The following is a 19427-nucleotide window of genomic DNA, read 5'->3' on the forward strand; positions in this document are numbered from 1 at the left end:
TACTTCTGATCATTATTGAACTTTATTCTGTATCCTTCTATTATGACCAATAACGTTGCTGGGTATCATTACTGTGGTTGGTAGTGACGTTTCTAAAGGTTTAAAATATGACACTATTAGTCTCCTCTTTTAAGGATGTCCATAGTGGAATCTTCTATTATACAGATTGGGCCTTTCTATGACAAGGTCTTCTGTCCTGACTCCAATTTTACTTGTTACAAAATAATTTTAGGTTGGATCCAAGATGGTGGTGCCAGGAGGACACTCTGTCTGACCAGCAGCACAGTAGTATCTGCACAATGACCAGCAGACAGAACTCTCGGTCCTAAAACACCAATGATTGTGTTTCCCAGGTGAGAGGATACCCCACAGGGTGGGATTCAGACAGTTTCAACTCAATAAGCTAACCTCAGAAGAGGTCCCTGTTCCACCAGGCACTTGGTCGACAGCCCAGAGCCACAAGCTGGGGTGCTCTGATCACTGTCCCAGACTGAACTATGGGCCCCACAACACCAGAGACAGAGATTTCCTGTCAAGAGAAAAGCCCACAGTGCAGGAAACTATTGGGACTCATCTTAGGTCACCCAAACAATCCCTGGAAAAGACCCGGATCGAGCGGGTGCCCAGCAACCAGCCCCAAGTTGGGCACACAGGTGCCAGGACAGAGTCCTGCCAGTGCACCTGACTCACTGCCCCAGATAGAACTGTGGGCCCCAGAGCATCAGAGACTTAGTTTCTCTGTCAGGTGGAAACCCATAGTGAGGGGAAGAGCAGGTCTGATCTCAGAGCATTCAGCTGACACCCCTATCCCAGAAAAGTTTTCAGGAAAAGTTATGGAGTGTTGGCAGATGCTCAGGCACCGAATTGACCACAAGGTGGAGCCATATGTGCTTGTGCCTGTATGTTCTTCTCGCCATCCCAGACAGAAGTTTGGTCCCCAAAGCACAGTCTGGGTGTCCCTGTCATAAGGAAACCCAACAGTGGGGGGATCATCAGGTCTAATGCTCAGGACATGTAGATCCAGAAGACTTTCTGGGTTCACACAGGCTCTAGGATCTAGCCTTTTACTGCAGGCATGAGTGCTTTGCTCACCTGCCATTGATTACCAATAGGGCACAGGGACACACAGCTGCAACCTCAGAACTACAAAAGCCTGAAAACCATTAGAGCAGCCCTCAGGTATTGCTCCAAGGTGCGACCAGTTATCCCTAGCTAAACTGATGAAACTACGGGATTCCCTGGTTCTTCAAGAGAGCTGCACCCAACAAATACACCTTAAGAGCAGCAGCTGCAGCTCACTAAATTCAGAGCAAGAAACCCAGCAGCACGGCAGCCATCTCCAGGTCTTCTTTTGATGAGAGGAGAGCCTTCTGGAACACCATAGTTACCACACAGGTCCATATGCCTGAGGTGAACTGTGACAATTCCTGAGAAGCACCACCATTCATTTGACCATACCCAAAAAGCTGAGGAGATCTCCTTCAGAACCCTGCCAAGGGGATTCTCCCCACCCCAGGACCAAGCAGGCACCAGAAATTAACAGACAACACCTGAGACAGCCAGATGGGTAGAGGCCAGTGTAAAAGCACAACCAACAAAGGCAAAGCAATATGGCATCCCCAGAACCCAGTCATCCATGGGCAAGTAGCTCTGGAGACGCTAACATAAGTGAAATTCAAGAAGATGACCTTACATCAATGCTTATGAAGAGGTTAATGGAGGAAGCAAATAAAATGTATAAAGAATTAGAGGAAGATATAGTAAAACATATTATCGCCATCAGTAAAAAAAAACATAGAAAGATGCAGCCAACAGTTTGTGGCTTTCAGAAAGGAAAAGATTAAATCACTGAAAGAAATCAAAGAAACAGGAATGTTCAAACAAACAGGTGCAGTAATTAAAGGAAAAACAGGAAAATACAGCCAGACAGGGGAAGGAAATCAACAAAATGGTTCAAGATCAAAACATAGAATTGGAAAAATTAAAGAAAACACAAATGGAGGAAATCACGGAGATGGAGACCTTAGGAAAGAAAACAGGAACTACAGAGGTAAGCATAACCAACAGACTACAAGAGATGGAAGAAAGTATCCAGGTGTGGATGATACAATGGAAGAAATGAATGTATGCTTCAAAGAAAGTAAAACTAAAAAATTCCTGACACAAATTATCCAAGAAATCCAAGACAACATGAAGAGACAAAACCTAAGAATAATAGGAATAGAGGAACAAGAAAATTCCCTCCTCCCAGGCCCAGAAAATATTTTCGAAAAAATTATTGAAGAAAATGTCCCCAACTTAAAGGGGAATCCTATAAGATTACAAGAGGCCTACAGAACACATAATAAATTAGAGCAGAAAAGAAAACCCTCCCACCACACAATAATCAAAACAGTAACTATACAGAACAAAGAAAAAATACTAAAAGCTGCAAGATAGAAAGGCTAAGTATCATCAAACGGCAAACCCATCCCAATCACAGCCTACTTCTCAGCAAAGACTATAAAAGCCAGAAGGGCCTGGACAGATATGCAGACAGTAACAGAACACAGATGTCAGCCCAGGCTACTATACCCAGCAAAACTCTCAGTCCTCATAGATGGAGAAAACAAGATATTCAACAACAAAACAATTTTTAACAATACCTACACACAAATCCAGCATTACTGAAGACACTAGAATAAAAATAAAACCCAAGAAAACTAACTACTTTCAAGAAAACACAAGAAATAATTAACCTCTGTATAGCAAAAACAAAAAGTAGCCAAGCACACAAACGCACTACCATAGCCAACATCATAATCAAAGGATCTAAGAGCTATTACTTATTAATCTTTCTCAACATCAATGGACTCAACTGTCCAATAAAAACATAGATTAAGAGAATGGATGTGTAAACAAGACCCAACAATCTGTTGCATACAAGAAACACACCTAAGTCACAAAGATAGACATTACCTGAAGGTAAAGAGATGGAAGATGGTTTTTCAAGCAAATGGACCCACGAAGCAAGCAGGAGTAGCCATTCTAATATCTGATAAAATAGTCTTTCAACCAAAATTAATAAAAAGAGATGGGGAAGGACACTTCATACTCATCAAAGGAATATTCCACCAGGAAGACATCAGAATCCTGAACATCTATGCCCCAAATACAAGAGCACCCACATTTGTTAAAGAAGCATTGATAAAATTTAAACCACGTATAGATCCCCACACATTAATAGTGGGAGACTTCAACACCCCACTCTCAACAAAGGACAGGTCAACAAAACAGAAATTAAATAAAGAAACAATGTCTCTGACAGAGTTCATGAAACAAATGGACCTAACAGACATTTACAGAACTTTACACCCAAACACAAAAGAATTTACCTTCTTCTCAGCACCTCATGGAACCTTCTCCAAAATAGTCCATGTTGTTGGTCACAAAGCAAGCCTCAACAGATACAAGGAGATTGAAATAATCCCTTTTATCCTATTACATCACCATGGACTAAAGATGGACCTCAACCAGAGAAATAGCAAAAAGCCTATACACACATGGAAACTGAACAACTGGCTACTAAATGACAGCTGTATCAGGGAAGAAATAAAGAAAGAAATTAAAGACTTCCTAGAATTCAATGAAAATGAATTCCATCCTGTTCATACCCAAACTTATGAGACACAATGAAAGCAGTGCTAAGAGGAAAGTTCATAGCTCTAAGTTAATTCAGGAAGAAATTTGAGACATCTCATTCAAGCAACTTAATGGCTCACTTAAAAACCCTAGAAAAAAAAACCAAAGAAACAGATACACCAAAGAGTAGTAGATACCTGGAAACAATCAAACTCAGGGCTGAAATCAATCAATTAGAAACAAATAAAACTATTCAAAGAATCAATGAAACCAAGATCTAGTTCTTTGATAAAATCAAAAAGCTTGCCAAAATTTAGCCAGACTAACTAAAAGGCAGAAAAACAGTATCCAAATTAACAAAATCACAAAAGAAAAGAGGGATAGACACTGAGGAAATCCAAAGACTCATTAGGTCTTATTTCAAAATCCTGTACTCCACATAATCTAAATGAAATGGATGATTTCTAGATAGTGTAGTTACCAAAGTTAACTCAAAATCAGGTAAAAAACATTTAAGTAACCCCATAACCCCTAAGGAAATAGAAGCATCTATTTAAAGCATATATTTAAGCAAATTTAAAGTCTCGCAAAATGGGCCCAGGTCTAGATGGTTTTCAATCAGAATTCCATCAGACATTCAAAGAAGAGCTAATGGCAATACTCCTCACGATATTCCACACACTAGAAACAGAAGGAACACTGTCAAAACTTATTCAGTGAGGACACAGTCACCTGATACTTAAACCATACAAAGACTCAAAAGAGAAAGAGTGTTTTTGACTAATTTCTCTTATGACCATTGATGCAAAAATACCCAATAAATTACTCAGAAACCAAGCTAGACCTGGTGGCACAGGCCTGTAATCTGAGCACTCAGGGAGACAGAGGCAGACAAAAGGCACTGAGTTTTAAGCCAGCCTTGCCTGATAAGCAAGTCCAGGATAGCCAAGGCAATATTGAGAAACAATGTGAACACACACACACACACACACACACACACACGCAGGCAGGCAGAGAGAGAGAGAGAGAGAGAGAGAGAGAGAGAGAGAGAGAGAGACAACCAAAAAGAAACATAAAACAAACAAACAACCAAAAAAATACTCTTATTTCCTGAATCAAAGAACCCATCAAAAGTATCATCTACCATGATCAAGTAGGCCTCATTGCAGGGGTTCAGAGATGGTTTAATATACAAAATCCATCAATGAAATCCACCATTTATACAAAATATTAGAAAAAAAACATGATTCTCTCATTAGATGCTGAACAAGCCTTTGACAAATCCAACATGCCTTCATGTTTAAAGTCTTGGAAAGATCTGGGATACAGCACACTTCCCTTCAGTCTCCACGACCCTGTTACTAGGAGTCTCAGTTGGTCACCCCTACATCATCTCAGAATTCTAGCCTATCTTAGTTCTCCAGCTCGTCACAGAGAGACCCCAGCTCACGCATTCTCTTCTTCCTCCAGCCACCTCCCCCTTTGTGCTCTCTTCAGGTCTGATCTTCACCTCATTTCTTTCTGTGCTTTCTCTCCTACCTTCTTTCCTCTCTTTGGCCCCTTCTGCTGTCTACTCTATTTCACCTTCTGAGTGAGGTTTAAGCATCCTCCCTTGGTCCTCCTTGTTACTAGTCTCCTTTAGGTCTGTGCATTGAAGTATGTATATCCTGTCCTGATAAATTCCACTAACAAGGAGTATATATCATGTCTGTCTGTCTGGGTGTGGGTTACCTCCTTCAGGATGATTTTCTGTCATTCCATCCTGTTCATACCTAAGCAGAATAAAGGCAATATACAGCAAGCCAACAGCCATTATCAAATTAAATGGAGAGAGCTTTAATGTAATTCCACTAATCCAGGCACAAGACACACCTGTCTCCTCTCTTGAAATCTATTCAACATAGTACTTGAAGTTTTATTTATGCAAGAAGACACCTAAAGGAGATCAAGGAGATACACATTGTAAAGGAAGACGTTGAAGTATTCACAGATGATATGACAGTATACATAAGAGACCACAAAAATCCCTACAAAGAACCTCTACAGCTGAGCAACATTTTCAGCAATGTGGCTGGGTACAACATTAAGTAAAAAAAAAAATCATTATCCCTTCTACTAGTATAATGCTGTCATTCTGGTTGCCATTGAATATCTTATTCTGTCAATTAATGTTCCTTTTACTCTGTCAGGTTTTGATAGTTTTGTTTTTAAATTCTTAATATATGATGACTTCTTCAAAAGCAGGTTATGCATGTTTTTGGATAGTGATGTCATTCCATCCTAAAGTGTATTAATGTGAAGTATCTCACTAAAGTGATCTGCTTTTGCTGAGCCATGTTTGCAACCCTGGAATAAGTAGACTTGGCTGCAGAGACTGACCATTCTGTTGTGTTGTTGAGTTCTCTTGATAGGTGTTTAGTCAAAAACTATTCCATCCATGTCAATCAAACTGGTTGTTCTTTCATTCTCTCTCTTTTTATTTTTTGAATCAACTTTATTACACTGATTCTCCTCCTCCATTTTTATTAAAAGATTCTGTGCAGGTTTACAAATAACATTTTCCCCCATGGATGTAACAAAGGAATGTTTGTTTTCTTTTGTTTTATTAAACCATTCTTGTTGTATGTGGATTTTTATTAGAGAATGTGATCATTAGCATTAAATTATTATTGAAAATTATTTGGTAAATATTGTCTATTTGTTGCTATTGCAATATATGTTACTTTTCTTTTTTAAAATTTAATTTTATGTATATATTTATTTATTACAATTTATTCACTTTGTATCTGCTGCATCCCTCTCCCTTTTCTCCTCCCAGCCCATCAACCCTCCCTCTTCTCCACCTATGCTCTTTCTCGAGTCCCCTCATAGGGAAGGACCTCCTTCTCTTCTAGCTGACCCTGGCTTATCTGGTTTCAACAGGGCTGGCTGCATCATCTTTCTTGATGGCCTGGCAAGGCTACACTCCCCAGTGGGGATAGTGATCAAATAGCCAGCCACTGAGTTCATGTCAGAGACAGCCCTCTTCCCTTTACAAGGAAGCCCACCTGGAAGCTGAGTAGCCAATGGGCTTGTTTTGAACAGAGGGTCTAGGTGTTCTCTACACATGGTGATTAGTTGGAGTATCAGTCTTTGCAGGTCCCCCTGAGCCCAGGTATTTGGCTCTGTTGTTGTCCGTTTGGAATTCTTGTCCCCTCCAGGTCTTTCTATCATCCTCTTCTTCCATAAGGATTCTGGCATTCTACACAAAGTTTGGCTACAAGTCTCAGTATCTCCCTTGATACTCTGGTGGGTAAAGTCAGAGGTCCTCTGTGGAAGCCTCCTATCCTGTTCCTTGTCTTTTTCTTTTCTTTTTTTTTGTTTTATTTATTTATTTATTTATTTATTTATTTATTTATTTTCAATGCAGTTTATTCAGGAACCTTGAACAATCCTCGGACCCTGGGGAAAGCCAGCCCACAGCTTAAATAGCCTCTGGGTAGCCAAACCAGGCGTGCCACGTGGGCAATGCAGATAGGTCCACATACATGGACTTCTGATGTCTATCCTGTAGTTCTTGTTAATATTCTTCCTAAGGGTCCTACTTGTTGTTTAGCTTCTTTATGGCCACAGATTTTAGCATGATTATCCTACATTATATGGCTAATCCACTCATAAGTGAGTATATATCATATGTGTCTTTCTGGCTCTGGGTTACCTCACTCAGGATGATCTCTCCAGTTCCATCAATTTGCCTGCCAATTTCATGATTTCCTTGTTCTTAATAGCTGAGTAGCATTCCATTGTGTAAATATACCATAGTTTCTGTATCCATTCTTCAGTTGAGCAACATCTATGTTGTTTCCAGCTTCTTGCTATTATGAATAAAGCTGCTACGAACATGGCTGAGCAACTGTCCTTATGGAATGGTGGGCCCTCTTTTGGGTATATGCCTAAGCATGGTATTGCTGGATCTTCAGGTAGCACTATTCCTAATTTTCTGAGGAAGCTTCAGATTGATTTCCAAAGTGGTTGTACAACTTTATACAAATCATCAATGGAGGAGGCTTCCCCATTTCTAATAGTTGTTTTTCTCTGGACGTTAGTGCTATTTGTATTTTCCTGTGATATCTTTTGTTCATCTTGTGAAGAAGATCCTCTAGAGTCATACATAGTGTTCTTTCAGTGGTTATTAATGCCTGTCCTTCTGCTCATTATTGAATTTTATTCTGTATTCTTTTATTATGACCAAAAACATTGCTGAGTGTCATTACTGTGGTTGGCAGTGATGTCTCTAAATGTTTGGGATATATCACTGTTAATCTCCTCCTTTAAGGATGTCCATACTGGAATCTGTTGTTATACAGATAGAGCCTTTCTATAACACAGTCTTCTGTCCTGCGGACTCCAATTTTATATCTTTGTTACAAGATAATTTTCAAGTTAAATTTGTCAATGGTTCTTTCTTTCCTGATGTTGAGTGTTTGGTATTTAAATGACTATTTTATCTTGAGGGCGACACATTTTACTAAAAAACTACAACTACTTTTTGCTGGATTTGGTGTTGATAATTGAGGGTGTCCTTCTTCTCTTGTGCCCATGGTTTGTAAATTTGATCTTTTAATCCTAACCTTTTTGTCTAGTATGTTTTTAAAATCTTCTGTATTGTTTTATCTTTGTCATACTTTGAATTTTCTAATACTTATGCATGATCATCAAGCTTTTTCACCTGTCTTCATTTTTTAGTTTTCTCTTGGTGAGATATTTTTCAATTTTATTTCAGCTTATTTTGTTTACATCCCAAGGATGCTCGTCCCCCCTCCCTCCTCTTCCACTGTACACTCTCACTTCCTCCCAGAAAATGGGAGCCCTCCTTCCCCCATATCAACCCTACCCAGAACATCAAATCACAGTCTTACTGAGAATATTCTCATCCATGTGGCCAAGCAAGGCAGTGCTCCTGGAGGAAGTGATCAAATGCAGAGAACAAAGTCCATGTTAGAAATAGGTCCCAAAACACACTCTCCAGGAACCCACATAAAGACTAAAATGCCCATTGGCTTTCCAGGAAATAATATCAATGAGTGCTCAAAATAGTTTTATATTCTTACTAAAAAATAAAACAGGTTCTGAGACAATTAAATATACTGTATGCATTGCGCATGTAAAATCCACAAAGAAATAAAAATGTTACATCCAAACAATAAAAAGATGTAACATAAATATAGGAAGCTAGAAGTAGGTTAATTATGTTACAATTTATCTCATTTTATTAAGTTAGCAGAAAGCATAATTGGAGCCACTAAACACACAGCATTTACTGCTATGTGATAGAATTCAGTACAGTTATTTAAGGCCCACCTGTCTACTTCCTGTGGCCCCCTCTATCAAGTCATGAGACAACTGGAGCTGTTGACCATGTGAAAAATATGGTTTAAACTTACTATCTTCACCATAAGTCCACAGCCATGTTGGGAATTTCTAATGTGGAAGATGTCACACTCTTTCTGCAGTGTTTTTTTTCAGTTCATATTTATTTTGTCTCCATCAGGACTGGTGCAGTGGGTCTTTCTCAGGAAGAAGTACCTCTAAAAGACAGGCACCATTCTGTAGCCTGTATGTTCTTCCTTATTGTGAGAAAATGTATTCTGTTTCCATCTGAAAGACAATTTAATTGAAGGTATCCTGGGGGAAAATCTCAATGAAAGCAAAATGATAAATTAATTCATTCTAATGTTTGCAGAATTTTAGTTCTCTGAAAGGAAACTAACAAACACAATCATAGACATTCATGTAGACAGCAAACATACATGTGCAACACACACAAACAGACAAATATCTGCACACAGAGAGAGTCACATCCATACAGAGATTCACAAATAATATAGGCACAGACACATGTACCCAAACAGACATGTGAGTACAGAAACCCAGAGAACACATACAGAGATATGTACAGACAAATACAAACTGGGAGAAGAGAGATACACAGACCTACCAGGGAGACATTGACACAAAGACAAATAAATACTGACAATATCCAAAGATAGATAGACAAACAGACCCACACCAACAACACACACACAAACACACACATAAACACATACACACACACACACATATATATATACACACACATATGTGAGAAACATTGACACACAGACAAAATTTGGCTCACTACCACAGACAGACAACAGAGAGTCAGCAGGACAGAAACACACACACACACACACACACACACACACACAAGTTATATACACATAGACACACACACACACAAAAGCCAGTGAGAAATAGACATTCAAACAAATGAACATACATCTGTGCACTGAACTGAACCTTAGCAATCTTCTTTGTGTAATTACTCTCAGCCTCTGAGGAAGGTCCTCAGAGACTACAATTGGGACAGAATAAGTAGAGAAAACCATCTTTTTAAATTATTAACACAAAATTTGAAATTAGTGAGCAAATACTCATCTTATCATCATGGAGAAGAATAATGAGGAAGGATATATTATGTCTCTAATATTAGTACAGGTGTGATTACATTCAGGTGCTTTGTGGAAGAATCACTAATTTTCATTGAAAAATAGTGTATAGTGTATCTGATTCCACTGCATTTGTATTAGAGAACTGTCAAATCTCTAGACTTACTTTGTCAGAAGAAAACATGCTTAGAAATCTAGTGTGTTGGGCGGGTGAGGGGAAAAATTTCCTAATCCACTCTGAGAGATCCTTAAAATCTATGGCATTGATGAGACAAGGTATTATTCAAACAAAGGAACACTACCTTCAAGCAGTTAAATTCATGTCCTTTCCCATTGCCAATCATCTGATCTTCTACCTGTTGAAGAAGCTTTTGATGAATGGCATAGGCCACAGCATACACAGCATTGTATATGTCATAACTGCTATCACTAAAGGCCATGTCAAATGTCTGTTCCATTAGCCATTCCAATGAGACATTGGATGAGAAGTTCCTCAGTGTCTTACAGTTAGCTGCTGAGTCTTCACAGTTGAAGTGCATCCACTCCAGCCTTGCCAGATATTTGTCTGAGTATTTGAGAGAGTTCAGTGTCTGGACAAAATTTTTAAAACCAGAAATCTTCCCATGGTGGTGTGCAAAAGCAAGATTCCCATGGAATGTGTCAAATGTGAAGTCTCTTTCACCTGTAGTGACATCCCACTGTGAGGTGGTGACCCATATTCTCTGTATACCTCGAGATTCCCACATACTGAAGCTCACAGCTAGAGTACCGTCTGTGTCACCATAAATGATAACCACATTTGCAGATGATGTCATGATTTGGTTGTAGTACACTTCAGCTCTTGACATGTATAGCTGTGTGTTGCCTGGGATCATGTTCACAAAGGCCAAGCAGACTGTGCTTTTTTCCATCTCTGTTCTCAAATATGAGAGGAATTGGATACTTTGATCATTGTCTGAGATGGCCAGCCCAACCCAGTTCCAGCTGAAGTAAAGTAAGAAGGAGACCATGGCCAGAACAAGAGATGAATCCTCATGGGCCATCTGATACAGATAGGGAAATTGTTCATGATCACTCAGGATAAGTTGGTAAGGTCCATAAGTAAGCTGAAGAGCCTAGGACATGGAAAGCAGCATAAGGAAGCATGCACTTCTAAGAACTTGTAAACAGTTCTAGAAATCCTCCTTAGCTTTTATTTCTGTCTTTATCCCCATTTCACACAAGGAATTATAGGAACCCCATCAATTCTTTGAATAATACATAGACTGACATATGGCCATTAAAGCCAGTCTTTTCTTTACACGCTTTTTAATACCTCTTTAAAACCACCAATGCAGACAATTTCATTAATTTCCACCCAACAAAATCTCACCTGCTGAGATGCGAAGTGGGACATGAGTGTCTGAAATAACACAGATGCTGCCCAATTTGGTCCTGTAAGGAATATATTACACTTCATATCTAGGCCACAGTCATAATTAGGAATAAAATTATGATTTTGTTCAGAAAGAGGAATGAGACTGTATACTTGTGACAATCTTTGACAATGTGGTAATTGAAATACTAAGGACTTATTTGGCAATAGATCAGGGTTTCGGTTGATTTCATCCATTGAAAAAGCCAAGGCTAGAGCAAACTGTTGGTTTTCAGCTGGTGTTCTGTAAAAGGGTACAACAATCATTATGTTCAGAAATCTCTGTATGATAATTTGCAATCAATATAATGACTATTCCATACTTGATGATATTGGACCCCACGCCCAAAGTTTGGATCAAATGTCCTGTGAGGTGAGTTTGGGATGATGTAAGAATCTTGAATCTTGCAAAAGCTAAAAAATTTCATGAGAGTTCATCTTCCATAAACAAACATCTTTGACAGTGTTTTACTTCTGTGTTTAGTGAGTGGTTGCTCAGAAGGTAAAGAAAAGGCTTTAGGCTTTAATCAAACAGCACTCATTTCACAAGTATTTAGCAAGAAGAAAAATAGACATGATGTTTGAGTTTTATTTTAAAATTAACTGCACTTGTTGGGGTAGTGCAAGAATGACTGATGAAGGCAAAGAAAAATTTCTGGGGCAACATTTGTTGCTGTACTAACAACTGAGTATAATTGTGGGAAATATATTTAACATATTCCATCTTATCTATCCTCATATTGATTTTTTGTAATTTATCATTGGAGGCAGAAAATCTTTTCTTTTTTTAAATTTTTTTTTAATCAGTTACACTTTATTAACTCTGTATCCCAGCCATGTCCAGATCCCTCATTCCCTCCCAGTCCCTCCCTCCCTCACTCCCTAATCTCCACCGTGCCCCTTTCCAAGTCCACTGATGGGGGGGGACCTCCTCCCCATTCATCTGATCCTGTTTTTTCACAGGTATCTTCAGGACTGGTTGCAAAGCCCTTCTCTGTGGCCTAACAGGACTGCTCCTCTCTTGGGGGGTGAGGAGGCCAAAGAGCCAGTCATTGAGTTCCTGTTAGAAATAGTCCTTGTTCCCCTCACTTTGGGAAACCAATTGGTTACAGAGCTACCACAGGCTATATCTGAGCAGAGGTTCTAGGTTATATCCATACATGGTCCTTGGTTGAATGTCAGTCTCAGAAAAAACCCTGTGCCCAGATATATTTGGTCCTTGTGGAGCTCCTATCCTTTCTGTATCACACTAACTCCCAATCTTTCTTATGATTTCCTGTACTCTGCCAAAGGTTTGGTCATGAGTCTTTGCTTTGAAAACACTGCTAGTTAGAGTCTTTCAGATGCGCTCAGTAGACTCCTGTCATACGTTCAATGCATATCCCATCTGTCTCTCTAAATGAGGATTGATCACCTTACCCCATGTCTGCTCTCTGGATTATCTCTTTTAGGTGTATATATTTCCTTATGTTTATCATATCTTATAGGTCTATATAAGTGAGTATATACCGTGTTTGTCTTTGTCATGGGACCTCATGAAACTGAAAAGCTTCTGTAAAGCAAAGGACCCCGTCATCAAAACAAAACGACTGCCTACAGATTGGGAAAGAATCTTCACGAACCCTTTATCTGACAGAGGACTAATATCCAGTATATACAAAGAACTAAAGAAGCTGAAAAGCAGCAAACCAAGTAATCCAATTAAAAAATGGGGAACAGAGCTAAACAGAGAATTCTCGACAGAGGAATATCGAATGGCAGAAAAACACTTAAAGAAATGCTCATCCTCATTAGCCATCAGGGAAATGCAAATCAAAACGACCCTGAGATATCACCTTACACCCATCAGAATGGCCAAGATGAAAATCTCAAGCTATAACACTTGCTGGAGAGGTTGTGGAGAAAGGGGAACCCTCCTCCACTTCTGGTGGGAATGTAAACTGGTACAACCACTCTGGAAAGCTATCTGGTGCTTTCTAAGACAATTAGGAATAGTGCTTCCTCAAGACCCAGCTATACCACTCCTAGGTATATACCCAAAGTTCATTCAAGTACACAAAAGGGATACTTGCTCAACCATGTTTATAGCAGCTTTATTTGTAATAGCCAGAACCTGGAAACAACCCAGATGTCCATCAACGGAGGAATGGGTACAGAAATTGTGGTATTTTTACACAATGGACTACTACTCAGCAACCAAAAAGGAGGAAATCATCAAATTTGCAGGCAAATGGTGGTATCTAGAAAAGATCATTCTGAGTGAAATATCCCAGAAGGAGAAAGACAAACATGCGATATACTCACTTATATAGACCTATAAGATATGATAAACATAAGGAAATCTATACACCTAAAAAAGATAATCAATTGAGCAGACATGGGGTAAGATGATCAATCCTTGTTTAGAAAGACAGATGGGATGTGCATTGAATGTATGACAGGAGTCTACTGAGTGCATCTGAAAGACTCTAACTAGCAGTGTTTTCAAAGCAAAGACTCATGACCAAACCTTTGGCAGAGTACAGGGAATCATAAGAAAAAAGGGGAGTTAATCTGATAAGGAAAGGAGAGGAGCTCCACAAGGACCAAATATATCTGGGCACAGGGTCTTTTCTGAGACTGACATTCAACCAAGGACCATGTATGGATATAACTTAGAACCTCTTCTCAGATGTAGCCTGTGGTAGCTCAGTAACCAAATGGTTTCCCAAAGAGAGGGGAACAAGGACTATTTCTAACAGGAACTCAATGATTGGCTCTTTGGCCTGCCCACCCAGAAGGGAGGAGCCGTCCTGTTAGGCCACAGAAAATCTTTTCAATGATTTATTTTCAAGTAAATCACACAGCAGAGAGGTATTTTTAAAAGATGTATGTCGGAATTTGGAAATCATCCGTCACTTTCTCGAGAAAACTGGGAAAAACTCTACCTGAAGACCCAGCTATCCCATTCCTGGTCATATACCCAAAAGACGCTCTTCCATAGGACAAGGACATGTGCACAGTTATGTTCATAGTAGCCTTATTCATAATAGCCAGAATTCAGAAACAGCCTAGATGTTCCTGAACCAAAGAATTGATAAAGAAACTGTGTTATATTTACACAATGAAACATGATTCGACTTCTAATCATAAGGAAATGATGAAATGTATAGGCAAATGAGTGTAAGTAGATAACTCTGAATGAGGTAACCTAGACCCAGAAAGACACACATGGTATGTACTCACTCATTAGCAGATTTTAGCCACATACTAAAGGATAAACATACTTCACTTCACAGACCCATACAAAATAAGTAACAAGTAGGAGCCAACTGAGGATTCTTAAATCTCACTTAGAAGGGAAAATAGAGTAGACAGCAGAAAATGCTGGAGAGGAAGGAAGGTAGCAGAGGGAGTGTAGAATGTAGAGATCAGTCATTGGGAAAGTTGAGGTGGGAGGAGAGAGGACCTGCCGAGAAAAGAGAAACCATGGGTGGAGTCATCTTTCTCTCCCAGGCTGGAGAAGTAAGACAGGGTAGGATTTTGGGAAAACAAGGACTTGACTCTACCTGAGATTCTTGCAAGGGGACACAGAAACTGAAGTGAACACCTTCTAGCCAATAAGGACTCCTAGTGGAGGGAGGGGAACAATATCCCACCCACAAAACCTTTGATCCAAAAATTATCCACCCTACAAGAAATGCAGGGGTAAAGAGGGTGCAGGGATTTAGTAAATGTGAGAGAAATGATTGGTCCATACTGACCCTAGCATAGCTGTTCCCTACAAGGATCCATCCATCAGTGGATCAAAACAGATGCTGAGACTCACAGCCAAACATTGGTTAAATTGTAGGGAGTCTTGTGGAAAAGTCGGGGGAGGGATAGATGGACCTGAATGTGACAGGAGCTCCACAAGAAGACAAACCAAGCCAAATAACCAGGTCCCAGACGGGCTTGAGGAAACAGAAGCACCAGAGAAGGACCATATATAGCTAGGATCTATGCCGTGCAGAGTTGTAGCCCATGAGAAGCTCATGCTTCTTGTGGGTTCCGTAGTAAGGGAACCAGTGGCTGTCTCTGACATGGACTCTCTTTCTTGCTTTTGATCACTTTCTCCTGGTGTGGCTGCTTTTTTAGGCCAGTGAAGAAGAGGCTCAGTCCTGATGAGACTTGACAAGCTTTGGTGTGTTAGTAGGGGTCTCCCCTTCTCTGAGGAATGGAAGATGGTGGATGAAGAAAATGGAGGGAGGGTGGGATTAAGAGGAGAGGAAGGAGGATCTATGATTGGGAGGTAAAATGAATAATCAAATACCTTGATTTTAAAATATATATTTCTGTATGCATCTTTGTGTGTGGACACGAACAATGCTCATTAATCCATTATGAATGTAATTCATCCTATGACTTTTGAATGTGTTTTTCTCTAGTCTAGTCTGGCTTCAAATGATCACAGATATTCCTTCTCCAGATATGTATGAAGAGGTTAAGGGTATGCACAAGCTTCTCAGTGTCCCGCAACTATTGTATTTCTACAAGGAGATAGTATTTATGCTTGATACTTCTGAGCAATATATTTTCATATAAAAATATCTTTTTACTGACTCCAGCTACACCATCAGAACATTATCACCCTACTGAAAAATAGTAACTTCTCAAAATTACAGGGAGGTTTGTATGTGCCAATCTTTATATCTTTTAAAATAAAAAGATATAAAGAGTAAAACAGGTGAAAAATCTGTATGATATGTTTTTTGTCCAAACCTTTCTTCTTTACTCTAAAGAGAGAGTGGAGAACTGAGCTTTGTAGTATTTAAAAGCCAGTGGCTGTGTATGCATACAAGTTAAGATGGAGGTATAAGAACATGTTTGAAGTTCACATTGGACAGATCTCCTACTTCCATTCTTGAAGAAGGTTCAGAAAACATGAATGACCACATGCATAGCCTTTCAGGAAGTAACTGAACATCTATGTGAAAGCTGTCTGTACTTAGGCGTGGCCCAAACATTACAGGCCCAGCACATATATTAAGAACTCTACAGGGACAGAAAAATGTTCCCACACCTCTATGGTTATTTAATTGTACTTTTTCTTGTTGATACTGACTGAAATAGTGTGGAGCATCTTTTTATAAGACAGCACTGGCTACTCCGCCTTGGTAACTGTCAACAGGAGAGCTTTTTGCTGTGGATCATGGTATACAGCCCTGTGTTCACTCAACTTCTGGGTCTGTAATTCTGAGGCTAACTAATGGAAAGACAAAACACTCTGTGGAGTAATTTAAAGTGATAAACAGTATTGAATCTCTAAAAGATTTTGGAGTTGTTTCTTGGTGTGCACAGTGGGAGAACAGAACAGAGGACTCAGAGCAATGATTTTTCCCTTATCTTCAGACCCCCTGTGATATACTCATGACAGTATTTAAATGGAAAATACAAAAACACTTACAGCGTATTCAGAATGTTCCTGAAATACTCTTTTTCCACAGGCGAATGTTCTATCTTGACGAAGAAAAAACAAACTGTCATTAAATCTCCAATCTTTCCTTCATTCTGCTTCACTCTCCAAAAGCAGCTGGAAGGAATGAAACTGGCCATGAGAAGTGGAATATGCAGAAGCAAGTAGAATAAAATCAAAACGAACATCTTTGTCCTACTGTAAGCCTGGGAAATGTGGCCTGAAAAGTGTCATGCAAATCAGCATATCAAATGGGCACTCTCGTCTTCCTACCTGCTTTTATTTTTCTGTGCAAGCGAGAGGCTACTTACACATTCGTGGTTCCTTTTTTCCCCAAGGTCCTTCCTGAATCCTAGAGGAAACTTTGATACTCTCTTTCCTGGGGCTCATCATCTGAGATCCACAGTCCGTGTGATAAACATGAGGTAATAAATAACTATGACAATAGTTCACTCTTTTGTTCCATGACATCATTCATATTTGTGGACATTGAAACCCCAGGCAGAGCCATTTTGAGACAATTTGGTCTCAGAACTATCTTACAAATTTGTTTATGTGAACAGCATTAGACATTGTGTCATTGCATTTTCTTAGATGATCCACAATGAAAGAAAATTATAGATTCAGGACGGACATTCAAAAATGCTAACGATTTCCAGCTGAGCATTGTATCATCAAATCCATGTGATAGAAAGGCAGCCTCTTGTGTGCTCCATCTGAGATCCACAGAGCATGCACACTATAGAATATGTCACACGAGTGACAAGTATAGAACACCTAAACAAAACTGCTGTCTCCAGTGTCTGGAGAATTAACAGTCAGTTGAAATCCAGAAAGTTTAAGACCTCTATATCCACAATCATCCTGGTCCTCACAGAACCACAGTTCATTTACCTGTTAAATGTTGATTGAATGTATGACATTTTATGAAAGAATGAGGAGATAGAAAGACCTGGAGGTGACAGGAGCTCAAAAAGCAGACCAACAGTGCAAACAAATAAATAAACAAACAAATAAACAATACCCCTCCCAAAAACCTACCAAAAACCAAAGTCAAACAAACCCTTGGGCCCTGTGCAATCACCACAGGCTGATACACCAATTAAGGATCATGCATGGAGAGGACCTAAAAACCCTGCTCAGATGTAGCCCATAGGCTTGTCTCCAAGTGGATTCCCTAGTAAGGGAAGTTGGTGTTTTCACTGGCATGAACTCTGTGGCAGGCTCTCTGATCACCTCCCCTTGGGGTGTGAAACCTTGCCAAGTAACAGAGAAAGACAATGCAGACAGTCCTGAAGATACCTGGTAATCTAGGGTCAGATAGAAGGGGTAGAGGTCCTCCTTCATCAGTGGTCTAGGAGAGGGGCATGGAGAGAGAATAGGGAGGGAGGGTGGGATTGGAGGAGACTAGGGATGTGGACACAGCTGGGATACAAAGTGAATAAATTGTAATAAATAATAGATTAAAAATTTCGAAAAAATTCATCAATATCCAGAGAGCATTAGAATCCTTAGTGCATCATTTCAAATATTAATTGTGACTCATCACTCCACAAACAGATATATTATTAATGAAAAATTACATTAAATATTTAGTTCTAACACATGATCTCTCTCCTAGAACCTAAGTTCTCACACATCAATACCTTGGGATGGCCCATTTCTTGTACTTCCTCTTTGTTTTCCAACATTGCTTTTGCTGTTTTACATTCCAGAAATGGGTGTATAGAATGCTTGTGCAGAATATTCGATAAACAGGTAATAACCTGGAGACAACCTGAGTGTGATGTGTAAACTCTTCATGTGTACTTTTCCTAGTTATCTGTTCTTGGTTGCTTTCTAGAATCTGCATTGCCAGTGTAAGCGGGCACTGATGATACTCTTTCCCATTTCCATGCTACTCCATCCCCATTTCCTCAAGGCCCTTTCAATTCTCAAATAATGCTAGTCCTACTTTATTTGTGTAAAAATGTGTCTGTCTCTCACACACAAACAGTTATACACACACAGATACAAGACTCTGTTGAAGGTTGAGTCTGTGATTATTCTGAGTTTCCCAAATCTGACTCTTTAGCTTAACATTATGACTTCCTGTTCCATGCTCAGGAATGATAGCATTTATTTTTTCCAGCTTAAAGACAACTCCATGATTTATATGTTGACCCCCATATGCTTTTCTTCTGAATTCAAAAGGTCTAAGAGAAGTCTGGACAGAAGAATTGCATTTGTTTAATTTAGTCATTGATTTCAGTCATTTATGGTTTACATAGAATCCAATGTTTAGTGTTTCATATGATAAATTGTATGATTTTTTTGAAAAGCAAATTGTGTATAATATTTAATGAAAATTTCAGAATTGTAAGATTGTATTACAAATACCAAAAGTGAGAATATACATAAGAAAGTAAAACCACCAAATATCAGATGATCTGTTTTCTTTATGTACTCATCTGTTGAGAATATCCAGGCTGATTTAATATATTGCATTTTA

General features: G+C 39.3%; 1 protein-coding gene across 1 annotated transcript; it reads right to left on the reverse strand.

The window, feature by feature from the left end:
* Positions 1 to 8946: 8946 nt before the first annotated feature.
* LOC110541418 (vomeronasal type-2 receptor 116-like) lies at positions 8947 to 17124 on the reverse strand. The gene is given in 5 exon segments (XM_060366210.1): positions 8947 to 9044; positions 9047 to 9188; positions 10391 to 11203; positions 11461 to 11746; positions 16928 to 17124. Coding segments are annotated over 5 exon segments (1536 nt in total).
* Between the last annotated feature and the right edge of the window lie 2303 nt (positions 17125 to 19427).

This window comes from Meriones unguiculatus, chromosome 14, assembly GCF_030254825.1.
Source record: "Meriones unguiculatus strain TT.TT164.6M chromosome 14, Bangor_MerUng_6.1, whole genome shotgun sequence".
Lineage (NCBI taxonomy): Eukaryota > Metazoa > Chordata > Mammalia > Rodentia > Muridae > Meriones > Meriones unguiculatus.